This window comes from Barbatula barbatula, assembly GCF_947034865.1.
Source record: "Barbatula barbatula genome assembly, chromosome: 9".
Taxonomy (NCBI): domain Eukaryota; kingdom Metazoa; phylum Chordata; class Actinopteri; order Cypriniformes; family Nemacheilidae; genus Barbatula; species Barbatula barbatula.
Window position 1 is genome coordinate 19192527 of NC_136772.1, and position 27810 is coordinate 19220336.

Genomic DNA, 27810 nt, shown 5'->3' on the forward strand with positions numbered 1-27810 from the left:
CGAGAGCTTGACTAATTTGTATCTGCATACAGAGAGTGAAATTAAAGCACTGGGTGAAATGTATAATTTCATGTTCTAAAAAGCTGATTTTATAACACATATTCCAATTTACTGCTGGAAAGAAGATTTATTCGTGTAAATCATTTCATTGAATATTATCACCCGGCATGAGTGACAGTGTGAATGATGCCTCGGCTTATTCTTAGCACATTTTACTAGGTCGGCATGAAAACGGGATGAAAATGAAAATGTCTGGTGTAATAATGAGTGTAGGTTTATCTGACAGATACTTAATATATATGTGATCAGTAAATAATTAGCATAGGCTATTTGAATGTCTTTTCTGGATCATAAAGTGTTAAGCGTGAGTATAGCTGAACAGGCGCTCTGATTGGTCCACAGATTGGTACAGCATTTTTATAAAATTCTTCACCCAAAAATCATCTGCTCACCTTTGAGGTGTTCAAAATCTATATAAATACATTTTCTGATGAACACAGAGAAATATATTTCGAAGAATGGTTATAACCAGACAGATTTTGACTACCATAGTAGGAAACAATACAATTCAAAATGTCTTATTTTGTGCTCAACATAAGAGTCAAGATCTGTTTGGTTTCTTCCAAATATCTTTCTCTGTGTTAATCAGAACTAATAAATGTATACAGAATTGGAACAAGTCGAAGACGAGTAAACGATGACAGAATTTTTGGGTGAGGTATCCCTTTAAATATCCATAAAGAGTCAGATTTTACGACACGCCACCCGTGCAAGACAGTAGGTGGCGACAATGCTTCTAAGGAGTAATCCGTCATTAACGAAGAAGACTATAGTGCAAAATGTCTGTTATTAGTTAACAGTTTTGTTTTACTACGTCTCTTGTGATATTCGGTGTGAATGAGTTAAAAGTCTGGCCGTGCTTTTCTTTAAGCGGGCGTCACATCGCGTAACTGTTGTCAGACATTACTTTTTAATATTATCTTAAGTGATGTCAGAAATGGATTGTAGAGTTCTCTCCATTCAAAGTCATGTTGTTAGGGGATACGTTGGAAACAAATCGGCGTCGTTTCCACTGCAGGTAAGTACAGATGCATTTTCTTTTTACTGAATGCACGGAGTGTCATTTACCTTGAGTTTTGCTGTCGTGCATGCGAAGCATCTAACTTGTCATTTCTTTAATAGGTGCTCGGCTTTGAGATTGACTCGATAAACTCGGTTCAGTTCTCTAATCACACAGGTAACTTAACGAAGTATAAATAACATTTGTTAATGTGTTTAATGCAACCCCGTCTAAGCAGGCATAATACATATTATTTAGTGGGAGAGAATGAAAACGCACCAATTTGACATAAATAACCCTTTTCTCATTATTGTTTAGTCACAGGTCAAGGTTCACAATTGATTTTGTTTAGCATGTACTCAAAGACGAGGCAAACTATGTGTATGCTATGATTTCGTCTAGTGGATATTTAATTGCAATGAAAAACTTAACCAAACCTTTACAGTTCTCAGAGGTAGTGCCGATTTGCACTTTTATGATAAAATAATCCCATTCTTTAAAATGGGTTAATGAATGCGTCATTTGCTGAATTTAAGTTAATGCTATTTTGCTCTGGGTAACCTGGTCTCCTACTCCGTGCAAATCATTTTTTATCATCATCATCTTTTTGAAATTAATGTTGATTTTCAATTGATGGTTAAATGTTGCCAGTGATGCACTGACTGTTCTTATAAGAGTGAGTTTAAACTGCGCTTCGTTGCTAAGGGCTTCAATAGGGTCATAGTTCACAGTGGGGAGTTGTTTTTGTTCTTCTCTGGTTGCCATGTGATCTTCATTTCAGCCTCTCTTTTATGTTGAAACAAATCTTCCTCCCGCTGCTCTGGGACAAATGCCAAAGGACACGCAGTTCTTTCCCACAGTGCTGTTCTGGAAAACCCCGCTCCTAAATTCTCTCCAAAACATTTTTTATTACATAATATCTTGCTGTACTAACGAAACCTTCTTCATCGTGATGTCACCATCATGTATTTCACAGTGAAATAAAGCTAGAATGCAACTGAGCAACTGAATTGGATTCCAAAACTTCATGTTAATTGACTCTATATGATCTATGGGATGTGGGGGAATGAGAAGCACAATTTCAAGACACACACGCTTATGATTATCACGATTATTTGTCTGTTTTATTAAAGTTTTTAGCATATAATAAAATCCTAAAATGGTATGTCTTGAATTTGTTCCATTAGCTTCTAAAGAATTCTGCAATTATATATTTTTTCTGAATGATAAAACTTCTGTCTCAAAGACGATCTTGCTGTGTGTGTGTGTGCAATACATTTCTCTAATAGGTTGTTTAAACCAGCCACCAACTTATCATTTCTTGTGTTTTGCTTACAGTAAAAACAATTATTTGTGCCATTCCATTTGTCTATCACACTGTTGTTTTTGTGATACCAACCAGCTGCATGCAAATAATCCCACTTACACAGTTATCAAGGCACCATGAACGGTTTATTTGCATAAATTATTTTCTTGCTGTTTTATGCATTGCAGAGTAGATCATTTCTGAGAACACACAAAATAAATTTGTATTCTTTTTCTAGGATACGAACACTGGAAAGGTCAAGTGTTGACTGCAGAAGAATTGCGTGTGCTGTACGGTGGGCTCAGGCTCAACAATGTGAACCATTATGACTATGTGTTAACAGGTAGAGTCAAAACCTCCTTCATGTTGACTGTGTTATCCTAGTGTTCAGATGTACATTTCTAAAGTCACTTTTTGTCCATGCAATGCTTGTACATGAAACATTGCACTGTAAAAATGATTCTGTGTCGTGGTGGATAGTATGAAATTAATTGAGTAAACTTACGTTATACAATTTTGTTCTTGTTTTTTTTTTACCAAAATTTAAGTTAAATTTAAAAAGAAATCTCGGAATTCTAAATGCACAAATTATTAAGTGATTTCAACTTAATTTTATCATGTTCAACCAACTTAAACTTGTATAAAGGATCTTTACTTGATCATTTGTGGTGGAACTGCACTTTTTTTTAGTTCATTTCGCTAACTGAGCAGTGAATTTAGAGTTCCTTTGCATGCAACAGAATTAGGATAGTCGTTTTGGTGAAAAAGTGCTATTTTATGGTCTTTACAATGAAATGAAATACTTGATAGTGTTTATTTTTCCGTTGTCTTTAAGATTGAGAGGAGATTCTGTTTGTATTTTTGAGTTTTGCGGTTACCATCATTCTGAAGAGCGGTGCTTGTGCTTAGGTCATGGGAGAGCTCATCATGTGCGTTTCTTTACTCAGTGAACAGTAATGGTGCTAATGCCAGTACTGAGACAAATCTCATTTTACTTGTAAATGATTTATGCGGTAAACAATAATAAATGTTGAACCGAAGTTAGAAAAGATCAAGAAGTTAACTGCAATGCTCAAATTAGTATTTCTTCTTGATTTTTAAAGTTGTCATTGTGACACGGCATAAATAATTGAAGTCATTTTACTAGATTTATTCATGGAATATTGCATTTAAAATATGATTTACAATTATAAAACAATTATTATAAAAAATGTGATAGTATTTATCCGTGTCATTTTCTACAGTGTATGTGTATTAAATGTACAAATGTAATTACACTTATCATTTCAATTATATAAATTAATTTTTTTAATGTTTTCTAATCTCTGTTGTCAGGGTACACTAGAGATGATTCCTTTCTGCATATGGTCGTGGACATTGTACGGGAGCTGAAAGAGGCAAATCCCAGTCTAGTGTATGGTGTGTAAAGGAAACCGATCGTGTCAAACTGGTCTTATGTACATTTATCTTTAAGAATTATTGGAACACAAGTTATTTTAAACATTTGATAGTGTTGGAATGTGCAATATGCAGCTGTCTTGCATTATTTTAGGCTTGGGTGGGGATCTGCACATGGATTCACTTACATTGCATTTTATATTGCATCCACGCTGACTTTTTTATGTGTGTTACCTGGGATTCAAACCATTGTATTTAGCCAATAAGGCAACACAGACCTTCATGAAATCACGTGGTTAACTTAATACTTTTGCATTTTTAGTGTGTGATCCAGTATTGGGAGATAACGGGGCAATGGTAAGCATATCTTTGCAATATTTGCATAGTTCTAATGGTTCTCAAAAAGTTAACTCTTTATTCATCAGAACCTGTGAGTCAATGAATAGCTTTAGGTGTGGTTTAAAAGTTTGTGTTTAATAACTTTGCCATGGTCCGGTTTATTTGTAGTATGTTCCTGAGAACTTGCTGCCAATCTACAGGGATAAAGTGGTGCCAGCTGCTGACATAATAACACCCAATCAGTTTGAAGCAGAGTAAGTCTATGAAACAGATCTGAACTCCAAAAGTAACTAAAACTATTGTTGGATTTTCCACTTGTTTTAAGTATGTAGCCAAGCCCATTTTAAAGACATCTGTCTGGGTGTGTCATTAATCTCAAAACACAGTGTGCAAATTTTTCTCCATATTTGTTTCTCTCATAGGCTGATTACTGGCAGAACCATCAGTACAGAAAAAGACGCGGTTGAAGTAAGTTTACATCAGCTGTTCCTGTGAGTGGGAGTCATTGGCAGTTTCTTAATATGGGTTCTTCAGCGGTCTTGTGTTCTCGCTCTATGTCATCAATAACTGTCAAAGTCCAGTTCCAATACTCAAGAGCAGAGAACGCATGGAAGTACCCAAAGGTGTTGTTAATATAAAGGGTGCGTTGATGCAACCATGCGCGTACAGAACCCGCTTGAAGTCCCAGAAGTCATTGAGGCGCATCTGTCCTAGTTCGTTCTTCCGAGGCTGCCTCTGTTCTTTGTGTTCTTGGCATTGAGAAATGGCCATCCTTTGTTAATGACCTCAGTATTTGAGGTCACTTCGGTGGACAGCTATTCAAAAATTCATTTCTTGTGAAGTAACGGTTCTCAGTTCACAACAAAATGTATATATATCAATTCTGTAACTGCTTTCATTATCAGTTCTTATTTCCTAAGCCTAGCTGTTCCTTCTATTTACCTTAAACTGCTGATCTAATAAGAATAAACCTGTATTTCAGGTTATGAACTTGCTGCATTCAAAGGGTCCACACACAGTGGTCATCACTAGCTCTGACCTGCCCTCTCCTCTGGGAGATCAGTACTTGGTTGCCATGGGGAGTCAGATAACAGGTAGATCATTTAAATAAATACAACTTTAATGTGAAGGTGGCGCACAAGGTGTGCTGCCAATATTATTCCAAAAAGAGGATCTTAACCTGTTTTTAACTTTTTTTGTTTTAAGTTTAAAACAAAGTATAATTCAGTAAGGGTAAAAGCTGTCAAGGGATATATTGGAGTTTAAGCTGAAGAAGTCATTGTTTTGAAACACTTGGTGCATTCTTTGTTTTTTGTGGAGGGGTAACAACAAATTTGAGCACGTCTGTAGGTATGTCTCTGGATTACACTGGAAAAGTAAACATTTATATATGTATGCTTAAGCTTTTAGTCTTGGTTTGTCCTTTTTCTGTCACTCTTAGTAAATAGTTTTCTGCCGTTGTTTCTTTGGCAAAGTGATACTTATGGTTTCAGCCCTCAGTGGGTTTGGCCCACTTTTGAATCTAACCATTTATTAATACTGTGTCCCAGTAAGACCAGACGGTACCAGGGCGACCCAACAAATTCGTATGGACATACCCAAGGTAGATGCTGTGTTTGTGGGAACAGGGGACCTGTTTGCTGCAATGCTCCTGGCATGGACTCACCACCACCCAAATGATCTAAAGGTATGCAAAATGATAACAGACAACAGTATCTGCTTCTCATGTACAGGAATCAACAGTTTGCTTTTGCCTTAAGTCAGTTATACAGTGGTCTAAAAAAATAATTTCGGATTCTTCAGTCACACAATTGGCCTCAATCCATTTTACAAACAGATCCAAGGACAAAAATCTTCTTATGAAAGGGTTTATGTGTGATTTTATCAAACATTCATTGGCCGCCAATTTCCCCTGGAATTTACGAAACAGAGGAATATATATTCTGGCCAAGAAGATGAACACCATGGAGAATGAAACTTTGATCACATGCAAACAAACCATCTTGTGTTATTTTCAGCCTGAAAAGGGGAATAAGAGTTAGTTTAGTTAGTTAGTTTTTTTAACGCTTTAATTCAATGAGAATTTCAGCTCATTTTTCTAACATTAAAAAAATGTATATGAGAAAATGCTTTATTTATGTCATACTTTTAAAATTTGGTATAGATAGTTTACAGAATGAAACTAAAATTAAAATAAAAAATTATATTACCTTAAACTATACTGTACCTATAAATAGCAAATTCAGAATTTTTTTACATGGGCTTTGAAGTGGTCTCTTTATTTTTTCAGCAGCTATATTCATAGCTTATTATACATATGTTTGTAAGAGTGTCTTAGTAGTTAAGCAGGTTTTGTTTAATGCACAACCCTCTGTGTTTTTGACAGACGTCATTTGAAAAGACTGTTTCAGTCCTGCAGCATGTCATTAAGAGGACTATTACTTATGCTAAAGGTAAGATCAAATCCTGACATGTCTTTATACTCCATGTCTGTGTCATGTACTTTATGTGCACTATTCAAAAGTAAACTGGGAATGCGTGTTAAATTGCAGTTCTGTTTCTACATTTGAATTTAGAATTTGTTTTTATTATTTATTATATAACAATCAATATTGCAATCAAACCTCTCACCACCCTTTCCCAGCCCCTTGGGTGCAAAGAACTATATCTCAGTAAACCCAAAATGCAAAAGGGTCTTCATTTTAAAAATGTTTTTTTAACTGTTTAAAGTGATTGTTCAGCCAAAAATAATAATTCTGTCATCATATACTCACCCCCTTCATTTCAGACCTGTATGACTTTATTCCGCAGAACACAAAAGATGAGATTTTAAAAATGTCTCATTCACATGCATTGGTTTTGTATCCATACAATAGAAACAGGTTTGAAATGACAGGAGGAATGAGTAAATGATGACAGAATTTTCCTTTTTGGGGGAACTATCACTCAATATCCTTTAAAGTGGAGGCCAAGAACCACCCCACATGAAAATAAAATCCTTTAATACACGGCTAGCCGTGGATTATCCTGCTTATACCATGGTCATTTGCTAAATTTAAAACAAGTCAAAGCTGTTATTGTTGTTACAGTAAAATGTTTGATCAGAATTATTTTTTTTCCTCGGCATGTCAGCATGTGCTCAGGGGCCGGTTGCAACAGCTGTGCATAAGTTACTACTTAGCCTTGTTTTGACTTAAATGGGCACTAAGATAAAACTTAAGCAATAATAAATATTTTTGAGTTACACCATTCAACTTTGTAGTTTATACGCAACGTTACCCTTCAACTTATTTATGAAAGGAATAAAACAGCAGACTGTGATGAACTAACGGAATAAGCTCTTATTTCACTTGACTTTCATAAATGCTGCACACATATTGTAATGCTGACATTTACAGTCACTTAACTTCAAAAAAAGGAGAACATTATGTGATGACATTACTTCAGTAGAGTTTTGAAATTCACTAGATTGCAATTTTTTCTCACGAATTTAAAGGCTGCTATTGGACTATTGAAAGTAATCGCCATATTATGCAATTACGCATTACTTTACGGAGAGTTTACGAACTACTAGCCAGTAGTTACTAAGCCTCTTGTGTGTATTTTATGTTCTAATTTAAAAAGGAACTTATGAATGGGTGGTGCAACCCTTCCCAGGACACCAATCCACCATTTAAAGGAAAGAAGATGACGACGACGAACAAACAGAGAAGCATCTGTCCGGAAAAAAATTGCCAACGGACAAAAATGATCGCTACTCCTTGCAAAGATTTTCCGAGCCATTTTAGCTATCCTGGGCAACATTAAAAACATTTTTGATGCAGTTTGGGTGAGCACTGTCAGCCGATCAATTTCCCTTGCGTGTGTGTAATATGATTACATTATTGGCAGCGCATTCATTTCGAATTGCGATCAAACTGACTGGAACTACCTGTGCATTAAACGGTTTTAATGCACACCTTCCATCCAATCAGAATTTAGTATTCAGATAGACCATGGTATATTGGGATAAAATAGGTTTGTTCAAGTTTCACCCCAACCCTTTCACAGGTCAACTACAGCAACAGTATCTCTTCAAACAAAATATACTATTCACTCAACCACAAAGTCTTGGTTCACATTTCTAATGAGGCAAAAAGAGTCTTGCATGATATTCTGTGATAACTTCCCCACCCTAATGTTGTGTCAAACCTGTATCATTTGAATTTAGTGGAGTGTTCATGAACTTTCTTTTTCTTTATTTCTCAGAGGTGGCATGTCCAAATCAAAAGCCCAGCCCTGCTCAGCTTGAGTTGCGGATGGTACAGAGTAAAGCAGACATTGAAGATCCTGCCATAATTGTGAAAGCTGTTGTATTGTAGTGCTCTGAACTGTACTAGACTAAATGAATGTCATAGAATTAACATTGAAATAATCTCAGCGGTTACAATCGCACTGTAGATGCCGAATGGTACCACTATAATTGTGTAATGCACTTAAACAACAATAATGTGCTATGAATAGAAATTATGAATAACATAGTATTCTGGTAATCAGTGCAGGTGTAGCACCAAACTAAAATGATTCACTTTCCAGCTATACGGTTTGCATTTTTCTTTTCTTACTATGATTTGATGATGCATGCATTCATAATCAAAGTATTTTTTAAACAAACATACATTTTATGGATAGTAACATATTAGTATTACATTTTATTTTGATCAGTGTATAGCCATTTCCAGTGTTAGTTTTGTATCTAAAACTAAAGCATCAGTGTAACTTTAATCGTCCTTTTAATTGACCATCTAATTTTATTGCATTTTTTGGGGTGGGATTGAAATCTCACTCCTGTGGTTAGGATTAGGTGTAGGGTGGTTAAAAGATGTATATATGGAGCAATTAGGTTGTAACAGCCCCACCAATCAGACGCAAGGGTGAGATCCAACCATTTGTTATTGTAGTCTTTGAATCAGCCGTGAGCGACATGTATAGAACATGTAAGAGTGATCTGCCACAGTTTCTTAAGTGCCTGAAGCAGATGCATGTTGATAAGACCATAGATGTATTCTTTTTATTTTAAGATGCCACTAACTGGTGGTATTCTGCAGTAACAATTCCATATGTTCATTGCTGTTAATAACTAATCCATCCATAGAAGGTTTCTGTCTGAAGCAACTGTCCATTGCTTAATGCATTTTAGTCCTATGATTTCACAATAAGCTGTTGCTCAGTCAGGCCAAATGTGAGAAGGTCTATGACTGTCTCCGCTAAGAAAAGGCCAACATTCAGAAAGCTGCTTAAATGTGAAAAACATTTTCGAAACATATTTAAATAAGATTAATGATAATAAACTTATCGTTTAAATGTTTTATGTATCTTTGATATTCATTTCACACATTAAAAAAATGTTTTACTGTTTTTTTAAAGCATGTGGGTTTAAATGTATAAGATCATTTAGAATGTTATATGCTCTCCTTCTTCACTAATAAATATGGCATTGATAAACATTCAATGCAAACAAGCTGCCGAACAGATTAGTTTAAAGTTTAATTTCAAGTTTTAAAGCGTTTCCACATACCAAACCCTTAATTTTAGAAGTAGTGCTAAATTTAACAGATAATCTAAAAGGGCATTAACAACTTGCAGACAACCTTTGGGTTGAAAACGACTGTTCCCTTATTGTTACCACTATAAACAGGTTATATACGTGTTGGAACGTTTGAAAATTGGACCTTGAGACCCACAGACTTGTTTGTTTGATATACATTGGGATGAGAGGAACTGAATTTTGTTGGTGTGATATTTTTATTAGAAGGAAATCATTTACTACCAAACTGTAAAAGAGAAACAAAACAAATGGTGATAATGTAAAGACAAAAAAAGAAACAGTACTGTAACTATATCAACACTTACATTGTAAAGCATGAATAAAAGGATTAAATGAATTGTATATGAAAATAATAAGAACAACGAGTTCGGTAAATGAAATAAAACAATTGCTCAAGCTTTTATCTCCACAAGACTTCAAAGACAACACCTCAACAGGCCAAAAAACTTAGAGGGGTGGAAATATGTCATGAGCGTGGGGTGAGACACACAGAGGACCCAGGTGCAGCGGGTAAGGGGTTAACAGATATTTAATAAATAAATACAAAACAAAGACCCACGTGGGGGGTAACAGAACAAAACATGGGACTATAATCACATGACAGGACTAAGACTTACTACACTTAAACAAGACTAACATAAACTTTAAACATGCGCTACAAAACTACACATGACTAAACTAACATTACACAGGAACTCACCCAACAACCACAATGAACCAGTGTAACCGTTTGCTTTTTGTAGTCTGCGTTGTGTTGGATGTTGGTGTAAAAGAATGACAGGAAAGCACCGAATTTGAGCTGCATAGAGAATGTATTTTTATGAACAGGTCATTCTGCCAGCTTCAGCTCACACAGTAACACTCTCAGTTCGGGGAAAGGGCAGAAAGGTGCTAAAGGTGTGATACAGCGGAAAATAACAAAATCACACGGAGAAAACGCAGTAACTCCGTACACTTAAACGTGAAACACGACAATATATACTTGAAAACAAACAATACTGTTCGTCAATGCATACCTGCATAGAGAATGTATTTTTATGAACAGGTCATTCCGCCAGCTTCAGCTCACACAGTAACACTGCCAACAAAAATAACATTCCCCAAATATTGTATACACATTTTACATCTGTGAATAAATAATAACCACTTAAACAGGGTATTTGTGTGTGTGACTTATTTTAGACCAATGCTAATAGTTAATCTGTAGCATGTAATACAGCATACCTCTCAGTTCGGGGGAAGGGCAGAAAGGGCCGCTAAAGGTGTGATACAGCGGAAATAGCTGCCTGGCCAAACCACTTTGTTGTAAGAGGGGGGGGGGGGGGGGGAAGAACCATCACCTCTTTACAGACCCTTTTTAATAAATTTTATATAGAACCACTTAATTGTAGAACAGCTTTAAATGTATAAAGACAGAAAAATCTTGTGAAATAAATACAACCATTTTAACCTTGTTACATTAGCACAAGACAGACGACACAAGGGCATTAAATAAGGGACCAAATCAAGAGGGGAACAGGTGTAGGGCATTAATCAATAACGAGGTAACGAGAGGATGGGAACAGAGATGAGACCAGAGAGAGTCTATGGAAGGCCATGACAATAATTGCCTCTATCCACATTAAACATGAGGTTCTGTCATGATCCTGCCACTATACTAAGAGAAACATGACAAAAATCGTTTAGTCAGTTGCATTTCGCAACCGATTCCCTCCCCCTTAACTGTCAAACAGACACCACAGATGTTTATATATGATATGCCACGCTTGCTTTCTCAAACAATATTTAGACCAAAACGAGCAACAAGACATTTCTCAGGCTTTTTCAAGTTTTTCAATCTTTCATAGTCTGAATAAACTTAAGATCAAGACTAAAATAGCTTTTCTAACAGAAAAATAAAAGGTCTATCCACATTCCACCCAAATAGAGGTACTGTGCTTTATCAGTAAAAGTTTAGCTGCAAGTTCATTTCTTTCAACAAACTGAATAGGCACCACTAATGTTTCTATCCCCCACCCTTGATACATGTACTTTATATAATTTACCTCAGTAAATTATTTTTTTGGCTGTTACAAATAGGTCACAGGAAATACTGGTCACACAACAATGAAATTGTTATAGATGTTCTAAACCTGATCAGTTCCTCACCACATGGAAAGCAAAACCTCCAGACTGAAATCTACAATTATTCTTTGTTCTTCTGCCTTTTTGGCAACACCATATAATATTGTTGTTGACTACTTGAGATACTAAGAAGCAGGGAATCAGCCAGCCCAGTGCCGTTACGAAACTGATCCTGAGTACACAACCCTGTGTGTGAACCACAGTACCTTGATTTGAGAAGAACCGTCCAGTGTTGGCAATGGTATGTATTTGGGTCGAAGTGCTTAAAAAAGCTACAGAATTTAGCTTGCCTATTGTCCTCATTTCAGATTCAGGCTTCTAGAGCTAGTACATGGGGCATATTCATGCTTCAGAACACAAACAGGATCATGAAGCTATTTTTTCATGTCTATGACTTGCGGCTGGACTGTCTCCCCCCTCATTGAGTTGAACACAGTCCTGACATGTGAGCCGCTGAAGACGCTGTGCATTAGATTTATTTTTCAACGGAATGTGCAAAAGACATCAGGTGAAGTCACTTTACACCGAGCTGCTTCTGCTTCACAAACTAATGTCAGTAAAATGCTGGATTCATAATGGGTCGTTTTCACTTTTTATATAGAAATGGCACGTTTGTCCTGCACTTATAAAACACTGTGCATTCAAGTTTGTACATTCATTAGAAAATTGCCTTTGAAGTTGTTAATAGGAGGCACTGTAGCTACCCATCCATGTAAAATTGTATTTAGGGTAGGAAATTTACAAAATATCTTCGTGGATTATGATCTTTACTTTGTATCCTAATGATTTTTGCCAAAAAATAAAACTATATTATCTATCATATTTTTGGGTTTTTACAAAAAGATTTCCCATGCAACTTAAGACCGGTTTTGTGATGCAGGGTCACATATGATATGTTTGTCCTGTGTACATTCACTTTAAAAATGTAACTACACCGGACGGAACCCGACAAAATAAATTAGAAACACATAGAACACACTATAATTTAACATTTTGTCCACACTAAATACAGTGCAGCGTGACAAACAAATTAGAACAAACCTTGTGTTGTGTCATGTCACGCGGGTCATGCCCAGAGCGGTGTAAGAAGTGTTTCTCATTTGCTTTATTTTACTATTCTCTTCAGTTTTGTCGTTACTGAAAGCCCAGCGCGAAAGCTCACACAGCCCAGCAGGGGCGGAGACCAGCAGCTCATTTGCACACCCACACCAGTGTTTCTTCTCACAGGCAAAAATGGACATTTATTATCCATGTCCGTAACCGTCTCCCGCACAAACGTGTCCACACAACTTCTTGAGCATAGTCATCAAAGATTGTCTTCCGTCAACACGTTGCTGATTGATTTAACCTTATTCTTTTCCCTTTCTTTCTTCTTATTAAAAAATGTAAAAAAAAATAAAATAAATACTAACCTCACTATTCTTAGCTTTGTATACAGTGCTTGGCCTTAATGGACTAGTTTTGATGCACTTCTGTATTTTGTTGCTTATGTTGTTATAATTGCTTCCAATGTTTCCTCATCTGTAAGTCACTTTGGATAAAAGCGTCTGCTAAATGTAAATGGATTAAGCACGGACATCCGAGTTAGACACATGCACAAAACAAATGAGTATGTGTGCTCTACCAGACCATCAGAGCCTAGCACTGATTCCCACTGCAAATTAATGATTGGGTAGCTTTGTCAATAGAGAAATCTACCCACTGCAAACGCTAAGTGAACTAGAATTTCCACATAACTGCGTTGTATCCAGTCCTGGCTATTAAGATTGACCTCCTGTCTACATAGACACTGCGTCATGGTGTTGGCACTTTCTCAGGAGACCCTTCCTTGATTTGCAGAATCCACCAACTCACCTGGAAAACAGAGAATCGTTATTTGGACCCATAATTAACAGACATACATTTAAAGTAGTATGAGCAAGTAAGATGCTTAACAGCAATCAACATATAGTACATGAAGTAACTGTAGTACACATATTAAAGCTAATACTGTCTGGAGCTCCAAGTATTTCAATAATTATATAGGTAAAAATAGTAAATATAAATATATTAAAATTAGTTCTTGTGTTAGCTAACATAAATTAACAATGAGAACGGTATAATTTTTAAATATTTTTTGTTAATGTCAATACAGTTTTTAAATTTTTTCAGAATTTTTCATGGTCCCTAACCTTTTTTATTTTCAACCTTTCTCACAACTTAAATTTAAATGAGCTGCTTGAACTTGGCTGATCATCACCTGGTTTTTCAGAATCTGAAGGCGTCTCCTGTTTTCTTCAAAGTTCTGCAGTTTCTTCCTCAGTACCCTACAGATGACGATTGTATATATATACACCATTTGATAATACATTAAAATAAACATCTATAATGTAAAAGCTTTAATAAAATCTTGTTTAAAACACACCTTCGGTTCACTGTGGGAACTACGCTTTTTTTTCCTGTAGTAAAAATACATAACATAAATAAAATAAGTTTTCATCTTAAAAATAATAAATATATTTTTTAAAGGCTTTAAAAAAATAACACTGTGTGAAATCCAGTAGATAAACTCACCACAACCTCAATGCATAAACTACAATGCAAAGAACAGCACAGCAGATGATAAACCCAAACAGACCCCAACAGACATTGCTGGATTCTAGGAGACAGGGCAGCAAAATGAGTGAAGCTTTCAGATATCATATTTCTACAGTAACTTTTGCAGTTACTTATAACAACCTAAACGGATTCACAGGGCTGTCAAGAAATACATCTTACTATTTTGTAATGATGTTTATACTGATGCTGTCAGGTGCAAACTGGCTGCTCGATTATGGCAAGTTTTTTATATTGAAATCACTATTATTTAACATGATAACTGGTAGGTGATATGCTCACAGGCTTTTTCCTTGATGATGTTAATTTCTGAATTATCGTTACCTTGAGAGACACCTATTCCATTCAATATTTTATTTATTAATAGATTATTATTGTTAATATTATCATTACTATACTGGAACAATAAAACACATTAGAATAGTTCAGAACTTTTACCATTAATAGCACTGACCACAACTGGGCAACAAATAAGTCTAAAAATAAATGTTGCTTCTAAAGACATGTGCCAACTTCACAACTGCTAGACATACATGCACTCAGTACAGTGTACTATATTACTTATTTTTCGTAGTTTTTTACAAAACTAAACAGTTTAATAACAAGAAGTGCTCTTAATGTTTTGCTTTCCAGTATGATAGCAGAATGTTAGTTTGTGGATACTTTAATTAAATATTTAGTTTCCTAAAATGTAATCTAAACGCAGTTAATGTTTGACAGCGGAGCGCAAACTTTCGCTTTAGGAATGTTACAGTTTTTTGTTACCCTGCCTCATTCCATCCATTTAAAAAAAGTATATTTTTTAGAGGCTTTGCTTCACATTGACATGACAAAGGCAGAAAGCAACGCCCACACAGGCTGTAGTGTCATATGTTGTCGCTACTTTGGTGGCAGCATGTGATGATGTGAGGTGCTTCATTAGATTAGAATTACTTGCCACCGACACGGAGTCTCATTCTTATGGGCATAGGTTGCGCGTTACATAAACATTCCTTGTGTTTCACCATAACAAGGGAAAAGTAGTGATTATATTTCCAGTTTGCGAAAGCTACGTTTGAACTTGTTGCCCTTGAAATCGCTCTCTGAATCCTAGGCATTGGTGTACTCTGTGACTGTGTGTGAAACCCGCCCTACTGGCAAAAGATGAAAATTTACTTAACCTAAACCAATCGTCATCAGTGAGCTCAATTATAGTATCGCTGCATTTTATTGTCAGTAACGTTAACAGCATTGTAACATTTAGTAATTTAGCAGACTCACATTTTGGAGAACTACGTTCGTATTGCATCACTGCCGGCAGTTTGTTTGTATCACTGCACTTGCACTTTCACTTTGTTTTAATATTAGTGTATTTTATTAGCAGTATATATCGTTAGTTACTGTCGTTGCTAATGTAACGGGTGCAAGCTAGTGAAGAGCTGTGCAGTGTGTAAGCCTCACTCTCCGACCAACAAAGACGCTCTAGCGACAGACGCTAGAAACTGCGGTCTTTAGCAGTCTCGTTAGAGCGCCCATCTCCCATTCGGACCGACGTCGGTTCGAAGCCCGCAGAGAGCAGGGCCAGTGGGACCGGCTATACTAACATATCCTGATATCTCAAAAACCCTGTCCTGGTTATTTACTTGAAGATCTTAAACCAAAATTTGATAGTTAACTCAACGATGTTAGAATAGCATAGCATTAGCATGCTAGCTTGTTTTCTGATTACACTGTTGAATATCATCTTGCCTTCTAGTTGTCTTGTGTGCTAACGGTTTCTCTTTTAAGCGTATATACTATGATTCATCGAGCAACCTTGGTAAATTACTCTTCAAACCTGGTGAGTTATGGCTTCTCCTCTTATTATTGTTACTTGCACCTCATGACAAATGTTAAGCTTAGCCTTTTCTGTCAGCGGCAAGGGCTTTACATAAAGGCATGGAAATAGCTAGGTTGACAGAGAAGATCTCAGAATTAGTGTCTCGCATCCAATCTTTATCGGAGGATAGTAAGAGTGTAAGGACCATAGAAAACACTAAGGGCGCACAGCTCGATTCCGGTTGAAGATCCCCCCAGCTGGGAAACTTTGTGACTGTGAGACAGCGTAATCTCAGGTCAAAACATCACTCAACCTTTACAGTCTTGATCAGGTTTGCCCCACTCAGTGATGCACCGACTGAGAAACCTGCTGAAAGTGCCCTAGTTATTGGTGATTCTATTGTTCGGAACGTTAACATAGAGGCGCCAGCCACCACAGTCAAATGTTTACTAGGAGCCAGAGCGCCTGACATAAAGTCAAATTTAAGAACACCTGGTGGTGGTTGATGTGCGATTTAGAGGATAACTCACCGCGGCGATCCCTGGCGCAACATAAAGTCAAAGTGTAAACCAAAACATTTAAGCTGGTCATGTGCTGGTTTTAAGATCATCATCTGCTGGTTCCTCACCAGCTTAAACCAGCTAAGGACAAGCACAAGTAACTTTGCAATTTTGACCATAATATGATCACTTGTGACAATGTCGCTAGTTTAACATGTTTGCTGTCAACTGATTAATGACCATTGGGGATTACACGTGATGTCAGAAATATTTAGATGCATTCCTGCAGTGTGGCTTCTCCTGTAAAAATATACAAAGAAAATATACTTACCAATGTGAACATGCAAATACAGGGAACCCAAAGCGCTTCCATAATGGTTTGAAGCTTTACAGATGTACAGCCCATTAAAGTCAGGAGAGAGTTTTGGTTCATGAAGTTTGTTTCCGACAGACTGAATAGTCTGAGAAGTATTTTCACTTTTCCTGTTCAAAGAGAGATGCTTTATGAGGCAACAGTCAACGTGATATCATGCAATATGAATGAACACATGGAATGTCAAAATACAAAAGGTTGATAACATCTGGAAAAATAAATAAATGTACCATAAAAGAAATTCCATTCTTCAATTTCTGGGTACAGGAATGCACTACAGCTCAGTGGGGGCATGAATAGAACAGGAAAACTATTTATTTGTATCTTACTAAACCTGACTAAACCTGCAATGAGCCCATGTATGGCTGACCAGACAGAATTTGTATTTTTTTACCTCAGTTCAGAAGTTACAATGATGCAAGATAAACAATGCTGACCATTAACTGACATGGGGCTATAATTTAGCAATACTTTTATGCATTGAAACAAAACAGCATTATTCATCAGGACCATTTTCACAGACAACCAAATGTCTGATTATTGGCTCTTAAAGTCAATATTTTTCTCTTATTTTTAATTGAAGGAAAAGATTGAAGAAATTAATGGCTCCAAAATAAATAAAAATTCTATATAAACATATTGTCATTTTTCTTAGCACACTAGTGATTAGAAGCATGAAACTGTCTAGCCATGACTTTGTGTTTCACAATTTCGAATGTGTCAAAAAGTTATTGTTGCAATTTTTCAGCAGTTTCCCAGTGAGCAGGCTAATAGGGTAATAGCTGCAAGGAACCAGAACTCCAGTAATATAATGGAGAAGAAATCTTGTAAGTCAGCAGGCTCAACTGAAAGGGCCAGTTCTCCACTGACATGTTGCAGCTACATCCTTTCTTTTTTGGTTAAATGAGAGGCTTGATAACGGGTTTTAACTGGAGAATGTTTGGAGAACCCCGTGTTGGTATTTTAAATCTACACACCTATGACACTATCAGGGGAATAATTGAGATGTTTGAGATATCAAATAGATTTGTTATGAATCGGCCTGGACGTGTTTCTGTATGTTGAGAAGTTGGAGGAAAAATCTCCTAGGACCATAACTGGACGCAGAAATCAGAAAGCTTAATGTACAATACTACAGGACAGGGAATTCTGACCAAGTACTGCACAATTTTTATAGATTTTCTCGAAATAATTTATAATTTTAAAAATGGTGGTGCTTTTCAAATGTCAAATGTTATAGACAATCCCCAGCAACTACAGAATCATGAAGACTTCACAAAACATAAATCCATTACCTAGTCCATGTGTAGTTTGTAGGGCTTGGGTTACCATCAACAACACACCTAAATTCTTTAGCATCTCTGGTACTGTCAGGAATGATCATCACGGATTCTGGAGGATCTAAAAGAATACATTTATGAGATTTCATAGTTAATATTGTCATCATCAAGCAAAAATTGCCTGACTATTACTCTTTATTTGGGTTATGTTTGTGGGTATGTATCACCACTTGATTCATTCCAGAGTTCTATTTAGGACTTCTTCTGTTGCCCACTACACTTGTGTCCTGATTCAGTAGTCAAGTGTTAATTTTAATCTCCTGTCAATTTATATAAATTCTCTTATATTAATTGGACTGTCTACAGGGTCATTTGAACTGTTTCAGTGAGTATAGTGTCAACAGTGCTTTGTTTTAATAATGAAAGAGTATTTTTAATTTACCCTGTGTTGGAATTGAAAAAAAAAATCACAACTGCATTGACAGGGAATATGGTTTACAGGATGGAATTAGATTTTACTTGCGCAGATGATACTATTGCGCTGCCTGGTTATCATTTGCAAGAGTTCGTATTTCTAATTTCTGGCCATTCTGTTTTTGCTTTAAAAGATTGTTAATTGCTTTATGTCTGTAACTAACAATTAGTTTCTTGCCATCAAACAACTAAAGCTCTGTTTTTTTTTATTCTTTACTCACAATGAATGTTTATTTGGTAGTCCAGCACAAGTTCCTTTTCCAGTGCCTCATGTGTCACCACACACTGAACCTTCTGCTGGTTTAAACTTTTAAATGGGGCACCAAGTAGGTTGGCAACCACAGTAAAAGTTCCATTTGGATGCACTGTGTGGTTGGTTTGAGTCCTCAAAAAGGATTGCGGAGGTCCTAATCTCCATAAAACTTTTGCTGCAGGTAGTGCACTGGAGGCGATGCATGATGCCAAAGCAACATCTAAATCACCGACAACTGGAGTCACCTCAATCACGCTGACCTTAGGAGGAACTAAAAATTAAAGGAAGAAAAAAAGCGAAATCATTGTGAATAGTTAGAACTGAACCAAAGTAGAGCATAAATATGTTCTCGTATACAGTATATTAAAAGCATTTTCTTTTAAACATTCATTCAACTTTTGCTTAGCATACAGCATTTCGGATATACAAATCTATTAAGCCTACAATATAACATTAGCCAACATTAAACATACTTTTTTTTAGATTTTGACAATTAATTAAGTTTATGCACAGACATTATAAAAAGTTTGTATTATTACTGTAAACCAGCAAATACCATAAACAATGTATCATACCAAGAATGGTGACGTTTATGTTTGTCTCAAATGGTCCACTAGGAAATAAATTGAAGATGCAGGTATAGATTCCTTCATCCAGGAGCCTCATCTCATGAATTTGAACGGATCCATTTTTTTCAGAAATATCCCCAATAAATTGTATTCTGTCCTTTAATCCATTTAAGTGTTCAGTTCTGCCATCTGGGAAAATAACAAAAAAGGACTTCTCCTCAGGATTTTCTCGTGTCTTTTTCCGCCATATAATTCGAGTTAAACTGTCTTTAGTCTCGGTCAACTGAGAAAACAAAGTGGCATTTTCTCCATATCTGACTGATGTATCATGACTAATAATCTTTATACCTGGAAAAAGATAGAATACATGGATTAATAAACTTTTCACAAGTAGATAATCAGTTGGGCAGGTAGGTCTAGATTCTTTAAACATTGCAGTTGTAAAGGGATGATCTAAACATTAAAGGCAGAGGTGTGGAAAATGAATGCAAACATAAATGACACTCCTTGAAAAAATTAACGATTAATGTCAAAGCACTCCTGCATAACTTTGGACAGTACACTAACATAGAAGACAGAGCTCCTTCTGAAAAACAATAAAGATTTGATCTAGAAGAAGGTGTGTGTGTGTGTCCGCGCGTTTGTCTGTATGTGTGCGTCTGTTGGCGTGTTTACCTCTTATGTAAATTAATTAGTTTCTTCATTGATGTATTTTATTTTTATTCTATATATTTATTTTTTCCATTTCCTGTGTTTGTCTATACTGTATTTTTTCATTCTGAGCTCCTGAAACCACAACACGTTGCTTGTCTGTGTGTGCACAATTGGAAAATAAAGCTTATTCGAATTTTTTTCTGATCCACTGCTCTTATACAATTTATTATACTCTTGTTGGTCTAAGCCACTGCGTATATTACTGCTATGCAGTTACATGTATATAGATTTATGTAATGTACAGAATATGTGTTTTTGTACAAGTATGTCTTTGATGGTGCGTTAAAAGTTCCACAGCTAGGTTATACCTTGTCTTGATGTCTACTGCATGCAAGAAAACAGACAGTTTTACTGTAGCATTATGGGATTATTGGGACAATTTGGGGTGCCATATCTCGACTTTCTTTGAGGATGCGTTAGAAGTTCTACATTGGAGTTATACCCAGTATTTGCGACCAACATCTAGCCAAAAAGCAGATCTTTTTACTGTAGCATTTTAATGTTATAGACCCATGAACTTGGCATATCTCACAGTACTGTTCAATGGGCCGTTGCACTTCTGGGACATTTTGAGGTTCTACATCTCAAAAACCTTTAAGGGTGCATTGAAATGTCCACATAGGGGTTATACCCAGTATGCTTGACTACCACCTAGCCAAAAAGCAGACATTTTTACAGTAGCATTTTGAAGTTATGGACCCCTGAAGTTGGCATATTTCACAGTACTCTTCAATGTGCAGTTGCACCTATGGGACATTTTAGGTGCAACATCTCAAAAACCTTTGAGGGTGCGTTAAAAGTTCTACATATAGGTTATACCCAGTATCCTTGACTAACATCTAGCCAAAAAACAGACAATTTTACTGTAGCATTTTGGAGTTATTGACCCCTGGGCCCTGAAGTTGGCATATTTCACAGTACTCTTCAATGGGCCGTTGCACCTATGGGACATTGAGGTGCGACATCTCGAAAACCTTTAAGGGTGCGTTAAAAGTTCTACATATAGGTTATACCCAGTATCCTTGACTACCACCTAGCCAAAAAAACAGAGAATTTTACTGTAGCATTTTTGAGTTATTGACCACTAATATACATATCCACAATATTATAAAAACAAACCCTAAAAGCGGATTAGTTACATTTAAACTTTGGAGGCTGAATCTAGATTCTTATTCGCAGTTTCTTATTGACGCTTTGCGACCAACATCTAGCAGGGGTCATATATATATATCAGTGGTGTGCGGTGGACTTAAAAAATGAGGAGGCAGATTTCTACCCATGTAATTTTTGTTCATCTCTGTACTATTAACAAGTGCGTTTGTCAGTCATTTCAGTGTTTATGTGTGAAAAATTCCTTTTAATTACTACAAGTTCATTACAGTATGTACTTCTGATTTTTGTAGTTTTATATTTTCCCTGCTTTGGGAAAAGGTACATCAACACCACTTTCATCTTCCTCTGATACTATATTTCCTATATAAGAATAACATCATTACCAGGGCCAGACGGAATCTGCAGACTTTTTTTGTTAATTCTGCAAAAAACTTAATTCTTCTTAATCTGCCGAATAGTTTTTATATTGTTTGAAATATGTTATAAGTTGAAAAAAGGTTTTAAAATAAATTTGTTAAAAAGATTTGAGAGAATGGGCCTTTAAACTTTACAAAATAAAAGCATTTACAAATCAGCTGTCAAAATAGCAATTAAACCTAAATAAAAACGTCATCAACATGTTTTATAAACACCATTATTGAATATAGACCTACTTGTTTATTTATAATATACATTTAACATGCAGAATGACATATTTTTATGATGATCATACATGTAAATGCTGTTCACAGCTTTAAACTATGACGATCTCAGTCGTGTTTTTGACTACTTTAATGGATCTTTCAGTGTCACTGTCTCAGCACATGAGATGAAGAAGAAAGGAATTTATGTGGAAAAAAAACATAAGCGCTTTAACAAACTTGTTCGCTCATTGCATTATTGTGTGTGAGTTTGCTGCGTCTGATGCAGCGCTTCTTAAACACAAGTTTTATGTGTAGGCTAAGCTTGCTTTTATCAACAAAAACATGTGATGCAATACGAACACGACAACCATATCGTGTGGACATTTATATAGACAGGCTGCTTCATTAGTGGTTTTTACTTTTGCTTTGCGTGAGGTAAAACTCACTTGTTCTGTAGCCTATTTTAGAAACGATCACGATCTATTAGATTCGCTTGAGAAGTAGACTGTGGGTGTCTTTGGAATCGATCACGCCATAAAATCATCAGATTGAAACACTACACAGCAGAGTACTTGATGCGAACTCTTCCGCGGAAATATCCACGGGTACCCGCGGTCCGCGGACGCGCGCATTCCGTCTGGCCCTGATCATTACCAATAGCATCAATTTAATTATTAGCAGTCCCAGAAATATTCAAAGCATTTAAGAGACCAAATCAAATAGATGTGACTTACTTTAGCCTTGCTGCTATCCTGAGCAAGCCTGATCACAAGCAAACGTTTTTGAACAAATCTGAACCACGTAATATTCTGTCAACAATCGATAACTCCTCTGCCTCTGCCATCTCCGACACGAATCCGATTAATACAACTAATAAAACAATTTAATTAACGTTCAATCTAATTTAGCGCCCGCAGTTTAAAATGAATGACGAAGACGAGCAGGAAGGCGGGATCTCGCTGATGAGTTAATCCAATCATAGCCCGTTGGAGGCATTGCCTCCTCTCACGTGACTTTTCTCCATTCTTTTCAATTACCCCCACTCAAACTCACGGCACGCTTTAGGGGGTATAGGCAGTGGCGGGTCTCAAGACCCTTCCAAAAAACGCCTTGACCCCCCATTAGACCCCCCACCCCTTCCTGATTAAAAAATATTTTATATATATCCTGGATAAAGATTTAAAAATTGTTCTCTTCAAACTACGCAGAACAATAATAATTAATAATTAATCGACATATAAAAAATATAAACATAAGAATCAAAGCGACGCCTCATGAACGTTGCTGTCGCTGCGCCTTGCGTCATTACGTTCAAGACGGTGTCGCGAGCCCGCAAGAGCTGCTACGCACTTTTCTTGAAGCTAAAAGTGGATCGTTTTGTAATAGGCCTACCTAAAAAGGGCGGAGGAGACAGGTGAGCAGATGAAAAGAAATGGCGCTTCATCGAGCGCTACAGCGGGCACGGATGTTGGGAATCCTGACGGCGGAGAGCATTTAACTGGGGATTTAATCCATGGCCCAGCCGAGAAACCAAGACAGGCTCAACTAAAATCATACCCGCGTAGTTCGTTTGGATTGTAAATATGTTTTCTGTCATGGGTGTGGCCAGCGCTGCCGCTCCCACGCGCATCACGTGCTTTGCGTAAGGCACCAAGTGATGAGGGGGCACCAAAAATAGCCTAATGAAAAACCTTTTTTTTAAATCTAATTTTATTTCATTAGGCTATAGAAAAATGATTAGGCAGGCACATTTCAGCCATGTATATGTAAAAAAACCGGCCGAACATTCCCATATCACCACCACCCGCAGCAGCGCCGGTTGATCGCGCGTGCGCCTGACGCAGTTTGACAGATGGTTGCCTAGGCAACTTATTTGGAAATGGCCCCGAAAAGACATTAGGAGTCAGGATAAGAGATAAGAAAGAAGAAGAAACTGCGAGATGATGCCCGTGCATCACATGCAGGTATGTCCATGTTTAATTAACTTAAATTCGGGAAATGTGGATGTGCTGCTACTAATTCTGTTTACTGAAGAAAAGTTTGCACTTTCAAATGTGTAGTGTGTGTTGGATATTCTACATATGTTTACAAAGTCAGCAAAGCTGTGAAGATTTTACTTTCTCTATTTAGTGTTCCTAGGTTTTATACTGCGATGCTGCTATTGTGTTATTGGTATTGAGTTATATGTTTGGTAATAAAAAGTAAAACTGGCAAATTTCAGGGTGGGGGGGGTCATCATAATGGAATTATGCTTAGGGCACCAATATGGCTAGCAGCGGCACTGGGTGTGGCAATTAAAGTTCGAGCATATTGTTGGCAAACTACAATTGATTAATTAATTAAAAACAAAGTAGTTGATATGCTGTGTTGTTTTATTTGTTTAGTAGCATTAATATGCAGCTATTAGCCGTGTCCACTGTATTTTCTGTCGGTTTTCATGAGACCCCCCTTTAAATGACCAGGACCCCCCATTGCCCCCCCAATCAAAATTGTCTGGAGCCGCCACTGGGTATAGGTAAAGTCAATGAGCTTAGAGGAGGCAAGAGAAACGCTGTCTCCCTTTGGAATTCTTTCGAGCGGGGTCGCTGTTTCACACTGTTGTAAACGCTGACTTATCTCATGTTTAGCTCAATACGTAATATCCGCTGTCCTATTTTATTTCTGAACTGTTAATAATATTCTCATTCGATTATTTTCGAGGGGGAGGGGAGGCACCGCCTCCCTTGCCTCCTCGGAGGAAACGCCCCTGATATATATATATTAAGGGTGTGACGAGATTTCGTGAGACGATATCTCGCGAGATTCGGTTGGTCTCGCGAAATCCGACTGGTCTCGCGAGAACGTAACAATCCTCACGCAATTGGCATCATGGAGGGTGAAATGACGATCGAAGATGCCCCCGCCACATTTAAATCGTTTGTGTGGCAACATTTTGGGTTTCCGGTGGAGATAAAAAACGGCGAAAGAATAACAGACAAGACAAAGACAATATGTAAACATTGTAAGAAATTAATACCATACACCTCTGCTAACACGACCACCATGCAGAAACACCTAGAAAATAACCACAGCTCTTTAAAAGCTGCGAAAACGGAGAGCAATTCTGGTCGCATGAAAGGGCAGACAACGATAACAAATGCCTTTGCAGCGAAACTTCCATCGTCAAGTGCAAGAGCCACGGCAATAACGAGAGATATAGGTGTTTTTATTGCTGCTGATATGAGGCCATTTTCTGTGGTGGAAAATCTGGGATTTCGGCGACTCATCCATACACTTGAACCAAAGTACGCGATCCCGTCACGCACACATTTCACTCGCACAGTGGTCCCGACCCTCTACAAAGAGTGCAAGGTAAAAGTTGTACAGACTCTAAAAGATGCAGAAACCATTGCATTAACTACTGACGGTTGGACGTCTAGGTGTACGCAGAGCTATATTACAATAACAGCCCACACAATTAACAGTAATTGGGAAATGGTACATTTTGTACTGCAGACACGCGCCCACATTTCGAGTCCCACACAGGTGTAAACATCGCTGAAGTTTTACAAGCAGCTGTCACGGACTGGGGTCTTACGAAGCCAAACCACGGGATCGCTATTGTGACAGATAATGCGCGTAACATGGATGTAGCTGTGCGCGAGGCAGGATTTGAGCCGCACATAAAATGCTTCGCTCACACAATTAATCTTGCTACCCAGGCTGGCCTCGGTGTCGCGCGTGTCGCTCGTTTGCTCGGGCGGGTGAGACGCGTAACTGCATTCTTTCACCGGAGTTCAACGGCTGCCGCCTTATTGACGTCGAAGCAGAAGCTGCTTGAACTGCCACCACACAAATTAATAATGGATGTCACCACGCGATGGAACTCATCTTTGGATATGCTGGTTCGTAACCTAGAGCAGCAAGCTGCCATAGCAGCAGCGCTCACCGGCCCAGAGGTAAGACAGCATGCCCGAACCATTGATACACTGGACACCTGCGACATTGTGAATGCCGAAGACCTTGTGAAGCTTCTGAATCCTTTAAAGACAGCTACCACAGTCTTGTGTGAAGAGAAAACCCCCACAGTGTCTCTCATTGTGCCACTGAAGAACATGATTGAACAAAGCATGGCACCAAATGACAGTGATTCCCCCACTGTGGCTGACGTCAAAAGAGCAATTCTCAGTAATATCTCAGGGAGATACAGTGGGGATGTGTACAACTACCTGCTAGAAAGCACTGCGCTGGACCCAAGATTTCAGACTCTACCTCAGCTAGACCATAATCAGCGCGAGGCTGTCTTCCAGAGGATACAGGAAAGGATTCAACAGTTCCTGCAAAATCAGGTATAATTAATTTGAATTGCTCCTTCCTTTTGTGTATGTGAGAAATACTTTCTTCCTTGAAGGTTTATTTTACCAAATTGAATGTGTGTGTTAGAAACATGACAGCATCAGAGTGTGTTTGTTTTGAAAGGTAGAGGGGGACTACTTTGCTGCTTATTAAGGTTAAAGCCAGTTTTTCCTTTCTTTAAAGCCTACAGATGAGAAGATGGAGAGCAAAATAGAGACATCAGCTCACTGTTCCACACATAGGAGAGATGGAGCTCTTGGAGCTGAGGGTGGATCTGATTCAGAAGAGACAGAACCTGCTTCCAAGAAGACAGCGCTTGAGGATCTGCTAGGGGATCCTTTGCTGTCTCCACTTGTCAAAGCATATCTTTCCATCCCTGCTACCTCTGTTCCAAGTGTCTTTTCAACTGCCGGAGACATAGTTACTGCCCAGAGGTCACAATTGCTGCCAGAAAATGTAGACATGCTAATATTCTTAAAAAAGAACATGACCTTATCTTAGGCTGTTTGTTCTGTGTTGTTATCCTTTTGCTGTTTTCCAAGTGTAATTGTTCAGTATTTCTTTGCACTTTGAGTTTAAGTCCAGCCGATATGGTTACTGATATTTGTGCAGGGTTATTTGTGTTTATTTAAATTTATACCGTTTGTGTTTGTTTATTTTTGTGCATTTACGTGCCTGTGATTTTTTTGACATTATATTTAGCAGTGTTGCTGCATTGTTTACAGTTTATTGTTACTACAGTGCACAGTGCATAATATAATTTATTAAAATGAAAAACATTTAATTTGTTTCAAAGTCTCGTCTCGTCTCGTTCTCGTGAACCCAGTCTCGTGTCTCGTCACACCCCTAATATATATATATATATATATATATATATATATATATATATATATATATATATATATATATATCGCTGTGCACGTTTAAATAGACCCTTTATATTTTGACTAGCAGAACTGTATTTTTAAATGTCTGAAAAACGATAACATAATAGCTACCGCAAGCGGCTAAAATTTACGATGTTACACAGCGCTGCACAACGCTGCCTGAATGCCGTTTTGTAGTTACTTACTTGCCGTTTTGCCGCAGCAGAGAAAAATCAACAGCTCGAGTATCATGCTTCAGAAGTTCGTTTTAACAAGAAACATACTAGGAACATACTCCGGTTCAGCACATGTGTTTCGAACATAAGAGATGGGACGTTCGAAGCTTGTTTTAAAAAAGCGAAGCAGAGTCCCGGAGCTTGATTAAACTTATTCTTCAAATAAAAGACTATTCTCTATTCTATTCTTCTGGTGTTTTGTTGTCGCTTGTCGCTACCCGATCCGTCCCGGAAACACGATTTGTACGGCGCATGCGCGAAACGGAC

The 27810-nt window shown here is 37.4% G+C and overlaps 2 protein-coding genes across 4 annotated transcripts; one reads left to right on the top strand and one right to left on the bottom strand.

Moving 5' to 3' along the window:
- The first annotated feature begins 755 nt into the window (after window positions 1-755).
- On the top strand, window positions 756-10025 carry pdxka (pyridoxal (pyridoxine, vitamin B6) kinase a). The gene is made up of 11 exons (XM_079464532.1): window positions 756-1078; window positions 1183-1237; window positions 2605-2709; window positions 3702-3785; window positions 4087-4121; window positions 4272-4357; window positions 4526-4571; window positions 5086-5197; window positions 5654-5790; window positions 6490-6556; window positions 8352-10025. The coding sequence occupies exons 1-11, from the start codon at window positions 989-991 to the stop codon at window positions 8462-8464; spliced, it is 930 nt and encodes a 309-aa protein (XP_079320658.1). The 5' UTR covers window positions 756-988; the 3' UTR covers window positions 8465-10025.
- LOC306898765 (nectin-3) lies at window positions 9876-27810 on the bottom strand. 3 transcript variants are annotated; one of them, XM_079464529.1, is made up of 9 exons: window positions 27514-27810; window positions 19663-20004; window positions 19056-19358; window positions 18376-18481; window positions 17039-17190; window positions 14368-14452; window positions 14219-14252; window positions 14054-14120; window positions 9876-13668 (listed from the first exon to the last, which is right to left on the bottom strand). In XM_079464529.1, exons 1-8 carry the CDS (start codon window positions 27557-27559, stop codon window positions 14091-14093), a joined length of 1098 nt encoding a protein of 365 aa, XP_079320655.1. In that variant the 5' UTR covers window positions 27560-27810; the 3' UTR covers window positions 9876-13668; window positions 14054-14090. The 3 variants fall into 3 exon arrangements, with proteins under 3 accessions (XP_079320655.1, XP_079320656.1, XP_079320657.1); XM_079464530.1 differs by having other exon boundaries at window positions 27603-27776; XM_079464531.1 differs by having other exon boundaries at window positions 19663-19845; window positions 27514-27694.

Coding starts and splice junctions, on each gene's coding strand:
- pdxka (XM_079464532.1), top strand. CDS start 989: ATGTCAGAAATGGATTGTAGAGTTCTCTCCATTCAAAGTCATGTTGTT. Junction 2,710..3,701: donor TTATGACTATGTGTTAACAG/GTAGAGTCAAAA, acceptor CTCTGTTGTCAG/GGTACACTAGAGATGATTCC. Junction 5,198..5,653: donor CATGGGGAGTCAGATAACAG/GTAGATCATTTA, acceptor ACTGTGTCCCAG/TAAGACCAGACGGTACCAGG.
- LOC306898765 (XM_079464529.1), bottom strand. CDS start 27,559: ATGATACTCGAGCTGTTGATTTTTCTCTGCTGCGGCAAAACGGCAA. Junction 20,005..27,513: donor CTGCTGCGGCAAAACGGCAA/GTAAGTAACTAC, acceptor ATCTTTTTCCAG/GTATAAAGATTATTAGTCAT. Junction 14,253..14,367: donor GTTTATGCATTGAGGTTGTG/GTGAGTTTATCT, acceptor TTTTTACTACAG/GAAAAAAAAGCGTAGTTCCC.